Source organism: Lonchura striata, chromosome 2 (assembly GCF_046129695.1).
Source record: "Lonchura striata isolate bLonStr1 chromosome 2, bLonStr1.mat, whole genome shotgun sequence".
Classification (NCBI taxonomy): domain Eukaryota; kingdom Metazoa; phylum Chordata; class Aves; order Passeriformes; family Estrildidae; genus Lonchura; species Lonchura striata.
This window is the reverse complement of record NC_134604.1, coordinates 5092572-5109853: the sequence shown is the minus strand read 5'-3', so window position 1 is coordinate 5109853 and position 17282 is coordinate 5092572. Positions and strand designations below refer to the sequence as shown.

Genomic DNA, 17282 nt, shown 5'->3' with positions numbered 1-17282 from the left:
AGTTACAAATTCCTTCTGCAATCTGAAGTAAGCCCTGAAAATGTTACTTTCCCCTTATTTTCAGAACAGCAGGTCATAGTGGTGTCTGGACCTTTGAAGAATTCTGCACACCAAATTAGCTCTCAAAGTATTCAAGGAACGTGCTAGAACCCATCCTAAAAGAGGTCAGTCTCACAGCTCACTTAAACCTTTGCTCAAGTAGCAAGTAAGAACCATGGACCACCTCCAGTCTGGATGTGACCAACAGGTACAGCTTAGTCCAGCTCTGAAATTCTTTATCAAAGGGATTTTCAATGCTCTTAATTTTGCTGAGGAAGATTTTAAGAACTGCATTTTTCACATTAAATGGAGGGTTGAACTGAAAGAGCAGCCAGTTACTCCTAATTTTCTGCCTTGTTCTGGTCCCAGCCTTATGAAGAATAATTAGAATTGACAGGGAGCCCAGTGCTGACCTGAAATAAACCTCAGTGAAAAGGAGGATATCAAGTATCAGGTGACCTTTTGCAAGCCATGTTCAATAGAAAAAATTCAGTGAGGTTAAAAGAGAGTTTATGTATCTACAGACCTGATGAGAACATAAGGCTGTGCAGGACAGGGCAGATGCCTTACAAATGTTTAGGCAGTAGATCTTACCAGATGACAGCAGCCTGGGGAGGTGGTGGCCTGATCCATATCCATCAAAGCCTAGCCTGGTCTCCACATGTGAACAGTGAACACCACGCTGCTCTTGTGTGAGGTTTTGTCCACCCTGGTTGTTTTAACTGCATTTTCCCTTTGACTGAGGATTGCTGAAGGTGGTGGCAAGAGGAAGGTGAGCTGAACACCCTCTTTCAGCCCAGCCAGGGCACACTGGGGTTAAAATGAGCTCCCAGGTGTCTTTGGAGATGCTTGTCAAGTCCTGTGTAGGCACAGATTGCCTTTATCTACTGAGGTCAAAGGAAAGACTAAAGGGGGAAGGAAGAGCAGAGCAGGGCAAGGTTTAACCACTTCAAGCTTCTACCTGCTTGGAAGGACTTTAAAAAGAGGCTACATTTGCTCAGCAACAGCAGAGGGTGTTCAATATATCCTGCTAACAGCAGCTCTGCTAGCACTGAGCCAAGCCAATTCCCTCTTCTTGATGTACACCTACAAAATAATGAATAATGCAGAAAAAGCAGAGGGGGACTTCATGCTGGAGTCCTGCACAGGAGGGATATTTTCAGCTTAATCTGGAAAAGTACATCTTGGTGAAAAAAGAAAAATATTCAGATTTTTCACTGAAAAAAAAGAGAAAACTTTACAAAATGTTAGGCCAGAAACATTTAATTAATTCTAAAATGAAACTTTAATTATCTTTTTCAGTTTCTTTAATTCTTTCCCATCCCATTGTTTCTCCTTATTCTACTGAGGACAATGCCAAAAACTATAAATCCTCTTACAAAGCAAAGTGCTTCACAAGGAGTATTTCAGAACATCAGATTTTTCTTTAATGCTTCTCTAAACAAAACAGCAACAAAACAAAAAACAAACAAACAAACAAACAAACACAAACAAAAAAAGGGACACATTTGAGCCAAACTAAGCAAAACATATGTCTGGGATTTTCAAATTATTCTGCCTTTCTGGAATACAGTGTCACTTATTCTTAAATATTCTCCTGCTCTTAAAACTGGAAAAGAGGTATTTGGTGAAATGAAGTTGTGGGAATTCCAAAATCTATAATAATGGCTGGTTGAACTCAATGACAAAGGAGGACACTGAACTTTAGTATATAATGAGATTTAATTAAGTCATGGCTATTTAGATGGATATCAAGAGTATTCAGAGTTGTCTTCAGCATTTAGCTGCTCCTGAAAAGCCAGGAGCCAAAGGAGTTATTCCATGATACAGGAATCTCCTCCAACCCCCCTCTGGTTGTCTGATTCTGGCTGTGATTGGCTGAAGATACCAGCCTAAATGGGTTCCAGGCAAATTCTGCTCAGAAAGGATTGCTCGGATGAGGAGCAGGCTTGTGATGCTCAGCAGTATTTTGATGCTCAGCATAAACAGCTGCATTCTCCTGCTAACACCTCTGATTTTAAAGACAAGTCTGATCAATGGTTGCTGCTTTGCAAGAGCCAAAATCTGCCTTCTAACCCATTTCCAGCCCCAAAGGAATTCTGCCCCATGCTGAGGTCCCTCATGCAATAATAAACAGTGAAATGTTTGCCAATAGTTGCCTCACAGAAATAAACCTAAAATCCTGGGCCAGAGTGATTTCTTGCTTTGCCTGACATTTTACTGCGACACAACATGTCCCCTGCACCCCAAAATATTGCAGCTATTGGAATGAGCTTAGAGGAAGCAACAGAGATGCTGCGAGGGCTAAAATTCCTCTGCTCTGGAGACAGGCTGGAGAGCTGAGGGTTTTCACCTGGAGAAGGCTCTGAGAGACCTTAGAGACCCTGCCAGTACCTAAAGAGGCTCCAAGAGAGCTGGAGAGAGACTAAACACAAGGGACTGGAGTGACAGGACAAGGGGAATGGCTTCTCACGGATATAGGGCAGGGTTAGATGGGATATTGGGCAGAAATTCTTGGCTGTGAAGGTGCCAAGGCCCTGGCACAGGTTGCCCACTGAAGCTGTGGCTGCCCCATCCCTGGAAGTGTTCAAGGTCAGGTTGGATGAGGCTCAGAGCAACCTGGGATAGCTGAAGGTATCCCTGCCCATGGCAAGGGGCTGTAACAAGATAATCTTTAATGTCCCTTCTAACCCAAACCAGTCTGTGATTCTGTGACTCAGAGATTTAATTCCATTTTCCATCCCAAAGTCAATTCCAACCAACTCCTGTTTCCAATGGTCTTGTCAACATACAAATTTGCCACTGCAAGTGCAAGAACACCCTTGTCACTGCCTGCTGCAACCAGTGGCCCATCTCCAACTCCTCCATGGAGGCTTAATGACAGATTTATCCTCTAATCCCTGTGCTATTATCTTGAACACAATAATTTACTGTACAGCTTCAGAGAGATTGTGAAGGGTACAAAGAGGCTCTTGGTGGGCAAAATTATTTTTTTTCCCAAACATTAAGAATCAACCTCCAAGACATGTACATACACACACACACACACACATACACAAACACATGTACAGAGAGCTAGTCTGTTTGGATAAGATAATTGTGTACAGAGACTAAAACAATGTGAAATATATTAATGAATTAATCTGAAACGTGGACAATGGACAATGGAGTTGTAATATAGGTTATGGAATAATTAATGCTTATTTAAAATATAAATATGTAATAAATTGTGCTTGTATTTTATCCCATTTTAGTGTATAAAGTCAAATACAGACATATAATCCAAGCTTCTTGTATTTATACATGCTTTGTGTGCATAATATCTTATTATTGGAAATGGAGGGAGAAGTCAAATCCATGATGCTTTATCCATCCTCAAGGCATATCTTCTAGTGGTACTCCCACTGTGCAGAGGTTTAAAATCATAGAATAATGGAGTAGTTTGTGTTGGAAGGGAAAGATCATATAGTCCACCTTCCCTGAAATGAGCAGGGATATTATCAACTAGATCAGCTTGCCCAGGTCAGGTAATTGTTTATCTTTATTATACAAAAAAAAACAAAAAAAAACCACACAAAAAACAAACAAACAAAAACAAAAACAAAAAATTAAAACCCATAATACCAATAAAATGCACACATTTTTTATATCCTATAAAAATATTTACATATACTATATAAAATGCATAGCAATAAAAATATTTTTGCAGATATTTTTTGCAAGAACTACACTCCAGAAAACCCTCCAGCCTGTCCACTGGGGTACCAGGTCCAGCATGATGACTGTTCCACAGCAAAAATTTCTGCAGCTTGATGAGCTACATTTTCCCATTTCCAGCCATGTCCCAAGTGTGTAACACACTTCAGGGATAGTGAGACATGCTACACAGAATGTAGGTACTATGACAACAACACAGCCTTGAATAATGCAATATAGATGTGGATGAATGCAAATTAACCTACATTTGGTCTGATCATCCACCTCTGCCATGCTTACATGTGTGGCTGTCCTATTTCTTTACAAAATTTTATATATATAATGAATCTAAAGTGTTTAATATTCAAAAGTGACAAGCCAGCCATGGCTTTGACTGAATTCTGCTTGTCAGTTGATGCCTTCCTATGCAATGCCACCATTTCTGTTTCTGTAGTTGAAACTAAGAGGCTGTAATTCTTTTTAACTGGAAAAACCATAACAGATCTGGGTGTGAACTAAGTAGATGAAAGAAGAGAGATGAGACTTGAGCAAAGATCTTAAGATAAAAGATTATTGAGCTAAGAAAAAGGCTGAGTTGGATTTCCCCTCCCATCTTTACCCTGACATACTGTATTATTGCAAAGGCTGCAAAATCCAGTTATAAAATTGGTTTGTGCTGTAGACATTAAGGTGCAGGGTTTGCATAACATATGTGGAATTACTGGAGAGGAAATGTGGATTATTCCACTGAAATTGCCCTGGGTGCTGTGAGGAAGGTTGCTCTAAAAAGCACCATGAAAATCTGGTACAAGGCAGAAGGGGTTTAAACCAAAAGCATAGTGATTTAGATTTGATATTAGGAAGAAATTCCTCCCTGTGAGGTTGGTAATACCCTGGCACAAGCTGCCCAGAGCAGCTGTTGCTGCCCCATCCCTGAAGCATCCAAGACCAAGCTGGAAGGGGCTTGGAGCAACCTGGGCTAGTGGAAGGCATCCCTGTCCATGGCAGGGAGTAAAACTGGGTGGTCTTTTAAGTTCCCTTCCAGCACAAATCCTTCTGTGACTCTGTGACTAAAGTGGGATGAGCAGACAGTTTCAGGGGACAGTGTGAGAGAACTAGGAGTTGGGAAAGCTTCTTTGGGAAGAGACAAAGCTTAGGATGCATTACTCCATGCATTTTTTTAGGAAACCATACAACACACCAGCACAAATCACCGGGACTGTGTTGGTATAATGGAGAGCAGAATAAGGGCCATTGAAGTTTATCACTTTTAACACTTCAGTTAGCATATCTTTCTTTAGAAGCTACCCTTACCAGAGGGAAACACAAAAGTTAGATGAATTGCAGGAAATTAAAAAATGCTCTGCATTTTTCCATCCCAAGCTTGGGAAACTGCCAGGATCACTTAAATATCAATAATGTAATGGGGAGGACTCAGTGACTCAAGCTCTGTAACAACTTAATTAGTCCTGAGGTACCAAATCTGTAAATACTGGGACCACCAAAGCTGTCATGGGTGAATATGGGAAAGAGACAGCAGAAGGCACTGGAATAGATGGCTCTATTGTGGAATTTCCTCTTAACTACTTAAAAACAAGGACTGGTATCAGTGAACAAAGCAACTAGTGGTCTCTGCAGGTACCATGCTGCCCACACCAAAGCAGTAACAGTGTAATAAAAAAGGGGTAAGGATGACAGTAAGAAAAGTTGTTTTATAATTAATTGGTCATTTTCAAGGGCTCCTCCAGTGTTTGAATGGAGTGTAAAGCTCTGAAAGCAAAGCTCAGATCAAAATGGGTTGTGTCTTTATATCAAAGGTGCTCATGTTTAGAGGGCCCCACAAAAGCATCACGCTGAGCACACCAAAAATATCAGGGACACACACCATTCACATACACATGAGAAAAAAAAAATCCTAGGCTATGTGCACAGCTGCCTGTGCCAGCGAAGGTGCTCTAGAAATATTGTGTGCAGCAATCACAGCCTGGAGAGCTGTACAGGCTGGGAGAAAAATCACAAAAACACTCAAGAGACTCAGAAACTATTCCCATTTTGGGGAGCATTTGCATTGTCATGATTTGCGAAGCTGATGGGATATTATCACTCAAGGATCTGATGTTCTGGGCTCTTTTGGCACCTCCAGGCCCAGGCTGAAACATCTGGAGGAGGCTGCAAATGGGCCACTTGCATAGAGACAGTGCTGCACTTCTGCAAATGTGGCCAGAGACACCTGGACTAGATGATGGTGCCATCATAATGTGGATGTAAATAGCCTTAAAAATATCTGGATCATGGAAACCCACTTCCCAAGAAAGGTACCATTAACATAGAACTGAATAAAAATATTCCTCCACTGCATAGTCTCCACATGTATCACCCATGCCAGACCTACCTGCCAAACCCAGCTGCCAGCACAAAAAAAATGTGCACAGCAATCCTTTTCTTAAAGAAAAAAATTTAAATTTAGGAACTAGAAAACAGAAGCACCGCTTTTGTAAGTCTTCTGTGAAGAACCAGAAGGAGGATTTGTTGCTACAATGCACTTTTGTGCATACAGCAGATGTTTACAGCCTCTCCAAGCCACTTGTATCCTGCTGGGTAAACTATTTGTCTCATTTGAAAATGAGGTGATCTACAAATACTTCTTCCTTTGGATTTGTTCCAAACTTAATCAAAAACTAAAAGATGCCAGGGACAAATGTATTAAGCAGAGATTTAATTGAGAGAAGAGACGATTGAAAAAGGCAGAGCTCTTGTCTCCCAGGAAGAGCATGCAAGCTTTAAACACACTCTTAGACTGATTATTATTGCAACTGACAGAGCAGAAAGGCTCAGAAAAAGCACTCCTTCCCTTCCCATAAATAATTCACCTCCCATTACAGTTCATAAAATGTTTATATTAAGAAATAATTCAATTTTGCATTGAAAAAAAAAAAAAAAAAACCAAACCCCAAACATGCTAGCCAAGAAAAAAATCAACCCAAAGGAGGATGGGAAAATGATTGCTTGGAAGCTGTCATTCAGCTTTTCAACCATAAACCCAGCACTGCCAAGCCCACTATTAACCCATGACCACAAGTGGCACATCCACACACTTTCTGAACTTCCATTTAGTGTTTTCCAGCCAGGCAGGATAGGTTCAGTGGTCCCACGTTAAGCTCTGCTGTCAAGCAATGATGCTTGATTTCAAGTTTTTCATTTTGATTTCAAGTCAACATGAATCTGAGGAGGCTGTGAGCCCACTAACAGGTCATTTGTCTTGGTTGCAAAAATACACAAGGTCCAACATGGGGTAAGACTCCAACAGCTGGACCCCAACATGGGATGGAAGACTGAGAGCATGGCAGGGAGAAGAGAGGGTAGTGGGATAATGATTGATGATCACCAGAAGCCATCAAAATAATAGAAATCAAATGTCACCACACACATGAAGACAGCTTTTATTAAAATTCTAATTGCTTGATCCAACCTATGCCCTGGGGAGCATAAAGAAAAGCTAGCAGCGCCAAGGTCATTGCAAATAAAAAAATCAATGCAAGATAATGAGTGAAAATGATTTTTCTTTCTCCTAGATTCACAGAGAGGGACTGTGGAGATATCCTCTTGACATCTCCAGAGATGCACAATATTCCTTGGACTTTGTCCAGCAATGCACTTAATACATTTTTAACTTTTGACATCCAAGTTTTTCTCGTCCTGGCTGTGGCAACAGCAGGTTTGAGCATCCTGACCCACTGTTACATTTCATAGATGCAAAGATCACAATCCATCTCTCTCTTCCAAAACCATTCCTGCAATGTCTGCTGCACTCCTGGCCTCTCTAGTGGGTGTCCTCAGAACCTTCTCTGGTCCATGACTGCTGATTTAAAAAAAAAGAAATCTACCCAAGTCTTGACTAATATGGAAGGATGTCATGTCCTTTCCATGTATCTCAGGACATTACTTGCCCCAAAGTATTTTGTTTGGAGTGCTTTTGTTCTTAATTTATTGTTTTTAAAAATAAAGTAATAATTGCTGACATGTGATTTGTGATTCCCTGCAGAATTGTTCCTCCACCAGCTGTTTCCATCTGCAGTGGCACCACTGCTGATCCCTACCTCTACCCTGCCCTCACCTCTCCTGGACTGCTGCTTCTTTGTTTCAAGCCATTTCTTCAATATGTCAAGATATCTTTGAATTCCAATTCATGCAAAATTATTTAGTCAAACATAAGTGAAGCACTCAGCAAAGATTACATGGATGAAATATGACTCTGGACGGACTCTGAGGTGGGAGGGTCCTAATGCCACATTCTGCCCTTATAAATCTCTTACCTGTGTGAAAAATGCATATATTATGATTGGCGTTTTTGCAAATATTAAATTGAATACTGTATGTATTGTTATATTGATTAGAAGTGCCATATTAACATTTTAATAGTAATGTGTGTGCAAAGTGATGCAAGGTCCACTTTTTGATCAAAAAGAAATTACTATTTGAAGGAATAGTTTGCCATATGTCTTGGTTTGAAAAGACAAGTGTCTGCTAAGAAAGGCAGGAGCCTCCCCTGAAATGGAAAATGTAAAACCCTCTCTCCAAATTCTTATAATTTTGAAATTAAAGGGCTCTCAGGCAAAGATATGGGAGCAGGAATAACAGTTCCTTATTAGGGAAGAAAATAAGATAAAGAATGCAGTAGTTACAAAAAAAAAAAAAAAACAAAACTACTGACAGAGTCAGAATACGACCTGACACCCTCAGTCCTATTGAATAGTGGCTGCAGTGCTCCTGCAGATGTGTTTCTGTTGAAGCAGTGATCCTGTAGAAGGGTGTAGTTTTCCTCTGAAGGTCCAGTGGTGGTGTAGATGGCCTGGGAATTCAGTGAAGAAAGCTGCTCTAGTATCCCAAAATCTCAGATTATATCCAGGTAGGAATGCTTGGCTCCTCCCCCTGGTTGAGCATCTCACAATGGGATGATGTAATTTTTATCAGTCATGCTGTGGCACCCAGTGGCCCATTAACAGAAGATATCTCCCAGAGGGAGGATTGGTTAGTGGAAGAGATAAAGAAAACTGCCCAATTAACAGAAGATAACTACCCTACCCTAACAGATGGCAACAGAATACACACTTATCTTGCAATCCAGGACACCATATTATGAGCTATTAAACAAAACAAAGCAGTTATTAACAGAAAGCAAAATGTGTTTACAATAGAAAACCTGCAATGCTGGTTTTGGGGAGAAGAAATGAGTTGGAACTTGGTGAACAGCCCACTTTGTGTGTGTAGTATTCCAGTAATATAAAAAAATAAACACAGTATATAAAATATATTAATCTACAGAAATAAATAATATATAATTACAATTTATTATATATCCTTCCATTGTCCTTTATATATATATATATATATATATATATATATATACACACACATATATATGCATATATATATATATAAAGGACATTGGGAGGATATTCAGAATATTGAGTTATACATCAAGAGAAATAAAAATTCCATTCTATAAAACTTTCTTAAAACTGCCCTCTCCCTCCTGGCTGGTGCTGACTATGATAGCAGAAGACCATCCCTGCTCTTCTCCCAGTGGGACAAAGCTTAGCCAAAGATATCATATGAATATATATATACATATATATATATATACATATATATTTAAATACATTCAGCTCAGAGCAAAGAATAATGAGTTTGAGGCAAGATTGAGTGCAGAAGTACTTAGAAAGCTTGTTTAAATGGTAGGAGACTAGAAAAGGAAAGGTAATGCTCTAAATGTAAATATAGACATATTTATAACAATCTATGTCTTAGTGATTTATTTGAAAAAAGAGAGGATGGGTAATCTAAATTAGTTGATCTCTCTCCTCTTTAGTGACTTTGTGTTACAGTGGTGGCTTGAAGCCACCAAGTGGCACCTGCCCTACAGCATCAGCTCCTGCATCCTAAAGAAACTGGTGGTCTTACCAGACACAGAAGTGTGTGGAAAGGGAGGAGGAGAGATGTTTGACATATCCTTTGACACAATAACTGATTTAACAGACAAAAGAAATGTGAAAATCTATTTGGTTTCAGCAAAGCATTTCATCCAGGACCATAGGAGAAATAATTAATTAAGCCAGTGAATATGAACATCAGCACAATGGGAAACCAGGCAAGGGAAATGACAGTGATGGATGTTGGAAGCCTGAGCTGCAGCCTGGAAGAAGGTTAGCAGTGTTTAATATTCTTGAGGTTGATTTTGGCACTAAAAAAGTAGGGCAACATTGATGACACCTCCTAATGACACAACGTAATTGGGAGCACCAATGTGTAGAAGGATTGGGAAACCACAGAGGAAGGAGGGGATTGACCTTGTTCAAAATGGAAGAAAGAGGAAGGATAGAGGGACATTTTGAGTTCTGACAACCATGGTCATCACCATGGCCTGCAGAGGAACCTTGGCTCTGACACCTGCAGCACCTCCTTCCCCACTGACCTTGGTGTCTCCATGTTATTTCCCTCACATGTTCTCACCTCCTCCTTTGCTCTGGCTACAAAAAAAACCTGTACCTCACTTTGTTTTGATTTTCCTCTTAAATCTGTTATCACAAAGGCATTACCAACATCTCTCATTGGCCCAGGCTTGGCCAGCAGCATCTCCATCTTCAGAGCCATCAGGGCTTGGCTCTGCCAGACATGGTGGAAGCTTCTGGCAGCTTCTCATAGAAGCCACCTCTGTGGCCCCCCCTTACAATCAAAAACCAGGGCATGCAAAACCAACAAAGCCTGTATCATCCATCTTCATGCTCTGTGTCTTAATAAACACTGGGGCCATTATTCATTAGTTACTCATAGAACCGATCCCTGTAGTATTAGCAGAGATTGTGTCTCCTCCTGCTACTACAGGTACATATCAAGTGACCACTGAGACAGAGCTCAGCCTTTGCCAGAGCTGCCAAACACCTCTCTGAACAGCCTTTTCTGGATGGAAGAAAACATTCTGCTCCTTCCCTTCCACCTGAAAAAATTGGATTCATCTGCCTACATGGTTACTTTAATAAACACTCTCACAGCTGAAACAACAAAGATTTTGAGAATGGTGTCTGCCCAGGAATGTTCTCTGGCAGTGGAGTCTGGGATAGCCCTCACTCATGCTATTAAACCTCTTTAACCTCTAAAACCAAGGTGGTTGCATCCAAACTGATTGTAGGAGTAAGTTCTTGCCTTGGGAGTGGGTGTTACCAAACTCAGTGTGAGAAGAAGGCTAGGGACAGTTCTAGGAACTGGAGTGTAGATGATGTTTCCACACCCAAGAACATGTCCTGAGACTCTTTAATTTACTAGTACAGACATAGCTATGGATCTGATCAGAAATTTCAGAAGGCAATGGAAAATTTCCCACCTTACAGCATAAGCAGTGTTATTTGCATTTTCACCAAGACAGGAGATGTCCTCCACTGGAGATTTTCAAGAATAGGTTAGATAAACAACACAGAATGGCTTGGGTTGGGAGGGACCTTAAAGCTTATCTTGTTCCACTCCCCTGCCATTGGCAGGGGCAGCTTCCAGCAGGCCAGGTTGGTCCAAGCCCTGTCCAACCTGGCCTTGGACCCTTCCAGGGATAAAGCAACCACAGCTTCTCTGGAAAACCTGTGCCAGGGCCACATCACCCTCACAACCAAGAATTTCTCCCTGATATCCCTTCAAACCTGCCCTCTGACAGTGGGATGCCATTCCCCCTTGTTCTGCCCCTCCAGACTCCTGTCCAAAGTCCCTCTCTGGCTCTTGGGGCCCCTTTAGTCCCTGCCAGTGGCTCTAAGGTGTCCCCAGAACCTTCTCTTGTCCAGTCTGAACACCCCCACCTCTCCCAGCCTGTCTTCAGAACAAGGAGGACCATGAATTTCCTGCCCTTTTGTATCTTGGTCCAGCCTTTCTGTGTGGATCTCCCTCCCTAAATTATCTCTGCTGGATCTCTGAAAACCAGGCAGCAAGTCTCCAGTGCTGACTCACTCATCTCTACAGCTACTACAAATTCTCATTTGCTCCACATCTTTAGTACCTCCAGGGTTTGTGATGAATGACAGAACATTAGCAACAGGCAATTCATTAATACTAGAGGCAGTCCAAAAATTTTTCCATTGAAGCTTTTATTGTCTTGTTTCCTCTGCTAGGAAAGGAAGTTGGTGGAGGAAAAAAGTAATTGGTTTGGTAAAAAAAAAAATTTAAATCTGGTTTCACAATATTACTTCTCAGGGGGAAATTAATTTTCTTAGAACTCATTTTTATACCTTACAAAGGGGGTAAATGGTTCCTTTCAGTTTTGTATATTTTTTTCTTCAGGGAGTAAAGGTAACAAAAGAAGCAGAATGCAAGTCAAAGAAGAAGGGGGGAAAAACACCACCCAAGAAACACCTAATCCTGTAATTTCCCCATAATTTCCAGATAAAAATGGAAAGCATTCATTCATTCCTTCTTTTATTTTTCCCAAATGTGCTTGTAATTGTTTCACATCCACCAGCAAATGCCACTGTGAGCACATTTTGTTGCTTGTTCCCTCTGATCCCAAACCCCCAGAGTCAAGTCCAGCCCACTCCATCCTTTGGTGCAGCAGGGAGAAATGCTCTGCCCATCCCATCCAGAAGTTCAGGAGGAGAAATCCCCTCACCCAATACATAAAAAGCCCTCACAGAACTGAACAAGAAACAGCTTCATCCACCACCAGCAGCTCTCCACAGGCTTGTCACTGCCTGACTGAAGGATTCCCTGGTCCCTGGTCCTTCAGGGTCCACAGGCTACCCTAAGAAGCAGGACCAAAGAGAAGGGGCAGGGGGAGGGAGTGAAGGAGATGTAACCTGCCTCCCTTACCTATAAACTTGGGCAGTTCATGTGCTGGGGAGGGAAACTGAGGCAAGAAGCCCCTCAGTGCTGGAACTTTGCTTGACCATTGCCCGCCCAGTGAGAGCAGTGGGAATAAGTACATAAATAAATCACATATATAACTGAATAGTTACTAAATTATAGTTAATAAATATATCAATAATGCAAATACTACGAATAAGATAAATACTAGAAATATTGGAAATAAATCCCATTTATTCTGTAGGATCCCTGGGCACAGGGCAGACATCCACAGTCCTGCCATTCTGTCCTCACTTGAAGGTTCCTGGCTCAAATGCTAATACAAATAAATCCCTCATCCCTCTGGCTGGGAAGAACCTCCATCTTCCATGGACATCACCACCAGGCACCACCTCTGCACTGTACCTCTGTGTGGACCTAGGAGGAAGTCATGGGCACATGGTCTCTGTGATATTCATCTGTCTAGGTACACAAAGGTTAAAAAAGAGAATTCTTCCCTTTAGCATGGACTTCCTCCATGACCTTGGGCTAGTCACTGACTCTATCCCATGCTCTCAGGTATTCCTCACATGGAAATAATACCCAGTGGGATGGAGCAAGCCTTAAAAACTAATGCTAGTCTGCTCTTTGGTTTCACTAAGGAATTGTTTCCCAGCCTTAGAAACACTGATTTGTAGCAGTGACAGAGGACTGTAAGGAAATTGCCCCCCCAGTGTGTGCTGATGGGGAGCCTTCATCCATGCACAAGGAAGAAAAGCCCCATGTGAGCCATCCTTGCTCCTCTGTAGCAAGAGGTCATTAGGAGGTAATTTCTGACCCATAAGGTTGCCCCAATAGGCTGTGAGTCCCCATCCCTGGAGATGTACAATATCCACCCAGCACATCAGCAGCCAGGTTCTTGGCAGTAATTAGGATTTAGAGAATTTGGTTTTTTAAAATAATCCAGACAATAAACAACGTTTAGAAGATGCCTAATTTGAACAGAAAATGAGAACAATTAGCCAAAACATCACTCATTAATTAATGAAGAGGCACTTATGTTGTATGGCTGAGCATCAGAGCAAACACTCCTGCAATATGCGGCAAGGAAGAAAATCATGGGAGTGGGAGAACACTTTCCCTAGCGGATAGAGAAGCCCTAAAATATTGTGAAAGCCAAAAAGCAACACAAAGAAAGCTGAGTCCTTCTAGTTCTTCTTTGGTTTAACATCCCTGCTAATCTAACCCCTTTCCTTAGGGAGGAATCCTAGCCCAGTCAGTGCCTTAGGAATTTGCTGGAGTAGACGGGAGGGATAGGAAGGTGAGCAATCTGCATTTAAATATGCAAATAAGTCCGATTCTCCTTTGTAGCAGTGGAAGAGAAGTGACACATCGACACATCGGCTCTCCAGTTCCAGGAGAGCTTTCTGCTTTATCCCTGCTATCTCCAGCACGAGCCCAGACCTTAGAAGGTGAGCAGACAAAAAGCTGAATCACAGTTCACAGTGGATTTAAGGGCCGTGTCACTCCCAGAGACCCATTTCTCAACACTCTCCAAGCCTGCAAAACAGAGACCCCAAAAATCCCTGGCCACTTTCTTGTGTCTCAGCCAAGCACCACCATCACACCTGGATGCACCTGAGCCTCCAGCATTACCCAGTAAGAGTTAAGAACTGATGCCAAATGACAGCAAAAATCAACATCTCACTGCTTGAACTGTTTCCCACTTAGGGAAGGGGGAAAGCAGATGACTGTCAGCTTTGCTCAGTGGTTCAGAGGAGTCAAGTCCCTGCTGCATCTTAAATCCGCATGAATAATGGCCTGCTTGATGGCCAGGTGTCACCTCTAATCTCCCCAAGAAGGAAAATAAATCATTCAGAGGCATAAACAACTCAGCAGTCACACATATGGGGAAAAGCAAAACGGCTGCAATCACACTTTTTGTCATCACAGCTTTGCTCTATGCCACTTCCACCCTGGTCTGGGCAGTGGTGGTCTCTGCCAAAGAAAGTGCTGGAAAACACAACTGCAGCAAATACTCCTTGCAAACGTATATGCAGGGCAACCACCCACCACTTTTGTTTTTGCATTTCCAACACATCTAACGCCGTGACCTGCAGAGAAAACAACAACAGCAGCTCACTGCAAGGAGCTTCACAACCCAAATCCCAAACAAGGTGTACTGCTGAAGTGAAATAAGGACATCCATTTCTAGCTGGTTGGAGAGGTGCTGGCAGGGACAGAAGGATGTGTCATCCCCTGCTGCACTGCATTAAAACATGGCAGCATCTGAAGGCTGCCCCACCCAAGCGGCCTAGGATGCATGTCCCTCATCCTGGCGCATCCTCGGGATGCTTTGTCTTGAGCGTGGGCCAGCCTGAGATGCTTCCTGGGGTGCTCCTGCATGTGGGGCATCCCACTCGTGTATGGACCCCCGATAATATGGTCAGGTTGCCGGTCCTTTGGGCTGGCTGCAGCATGACAGCCAGGGATGTGCTTGGAAAGGACCAGAGGTGGCCTGCACATTCCACGCAGGTCACCCCAAACATTACCCCTATGGAAATCCATGGTGGTGGATGTCTTTGAATTTTGGAATGCAAAATTTTTTTTTTTTGGGGGGGGGGGGGTGAAACAAAGACACAAAGACACTCAAACCTGCTGCCAAACCCAGCAAACCGCTAACAAAAACCGTCCATGTATTCAGTACCTGCACAATACCTACTGCCCCATCATCGATTCCCAGAGAGATGGGGAATTTAAGGACACCCCCCGGACAGGAAATCGGCAAGCCCCCTGCCATGTTTCACAGCCTCACTCCCAAGGTGGGATGCTCCTCCAGGGAAGCGCACAGGGGGACTGGAAAAGAGCTGACAAGGGGCTGGCAAGTTGGGGATCTAGGTTGGGCGGGGAGGGGATGTGTCCTCTCACCTGTAGGACGAGCTGACCCCCGCCGCCACCTCCTCTTTGATCTGCCTGTTGACAGCATCGGCAGCCGCCCGGCCTCTGCTCGGCTCCGCCGGCTGCCCGCCCGCCTCCTCCGCCTTCATCCGACCCTTCTCCCTGCCATCCCCGGGCCGCACTGCTTTGGGATGCTCATCCTCCACCTCGGGGTGCTCCTCCTTCTTCTCGGGAGCGAGGTGCACCTTCCGCCGCTTCTCCTGAGCCGGTTTCTCCGGGGGAGCGCGCTCCAGGGCCAGGACGGGGGAAGGTCCTGGTTTGGGGATCCAGGGATGGTCGCCCCGCTTGGGGATAGGCCAGGCACGGAAATCCTTCTGGTACTGCGTCTCCTTCTCGAAGGGAGTGTCCGAGGGCTGGTACTCGCTCTTGGGCTTGCAGCTGGGCTCCGGCCGCTGCACCTTCCACGGCTTGTAGTCGTGCCGCATGACCGAGTCGGCGGGGGGAGAGGCGTGCGGGGCCGGGCCGGGCCGGGCGGCTCCGGGAGCGGGCTCGGCTGCTCCGGCCCCCGCGGCCGCCTCGCCGCCGGGCTGGGTCTCGATGGGGGCCGCGGGGCGCGGCGGGGCCGCGGCGGGATGCTCGGTGGCCTCCGAGTATTTGGTGAAAACGAGAGGGACGGCGATGTCCGCCTTGTCCAGCTGGTTCCAGAACCGGGCGATGCAGCAGGCACGGGTGATGCAGGGCCACGCCATGGCGGCCCCGCGCCGGGAGCGACCGCTCCGCGCTCCGAGCCCCCGCTCCGCTCCGCGCCCGGCTCGGCTCCGCCCCGCGCCGGGGGCTGGGCGAGGGGCGAGGCTTGCACGAACACGGGCAGGGCACGGACACGGGCACGGACACGGGCACGGGCAGGGCACGGACACGGGCAGGGCAAGGCACGGACACGGGCAGGGCACGGACACGAGCAGTACACGGACACGGGCAGGGCACGAACACGGGCAGGGCAGGGCACGGACACGGACACGGGCAAGGCACGAACACGAGCAGTACACGGACACGGGCAGGGCACGGACACGGGCAGGGCACGGACACGGGCACGGACACGGGCAAGGCACGGACACGGGCAAAGCACACGCACACGAGCAGTAAACGGACACGGGCAGGGCACGGACACGGGCAGGGCACGAACATGGGCAGGGCACGGACACGGGCAGTACACGGACACGGGCAGTACACGGACACGGGCAAGGCACGGACACGAGCAGCACACGGACACGGGCAGGGCACGCACACGGGCAGGGCACGCACACGGGCAGGGCACGGACACGGGCAAGGCACGGACACGGACACGGACAGGGCACGGACTCGGGCAGGGCACGGACACGATCAGGGCACGAGCACGGCACGGACACGGGCAAGGCACAGACACGGGCAAAGCAGGGCACGCACACAGGCAGGGCACGGACATGCATGACACACCTGCACATCCACACGTGTGATATGTGGTTATGAGTGTGCCCACACCTACACAGCTGCACACACATGTGACATTGGCTATATGTGTGCCCACACCTGCACGGCTACCCACTTGCACGGCCACACAGCTCACACGCACGTGAGACTTGGCTGTGTGTGTGCACAGACCTGCACAGCCACACAGACTTGCAAACACGTGTGAAACACACCCATACATGTGTGCATACGTATGCTTGGTCACAGGCCTGCACACACATGTACAAGGTACTTGTGTGCGCTCACGTGCAGGATCACAGAAACATGCACATACACATTTTAAAAAGCCCATGTGTGTGTGCACACAGCTGCACTGCCTCAGAGATCCA

The 17282-nt window shown here is 45.0% G+C and overlaps 1 protein-coding gene across 1 annotated transcript in view; it reads right to left on the bottom strand.

The window, feature by feature from the left end:
• The window catches only part of MAP6 (microtubule associated protein 6), a 41841-nt gene extending 25581 nt beyond the window's left edge, over window positions 1–16260 (bottom strand). Inside the window, exon 1 of the mRNA XM_021532424.2 lies at window positions 15478–16260. Within this exon, the coding sequence (XP_021388099.1) occupies window positions 15478–16196 (719 nt within the window). The 5' untranslated portion in view covers window positions 16197–16260. The remainder of the gene's footprint in view (window positions 1–15477) is intronic.
• Window positions 16261–17282: the final 1022 nt, after the last annotated feature.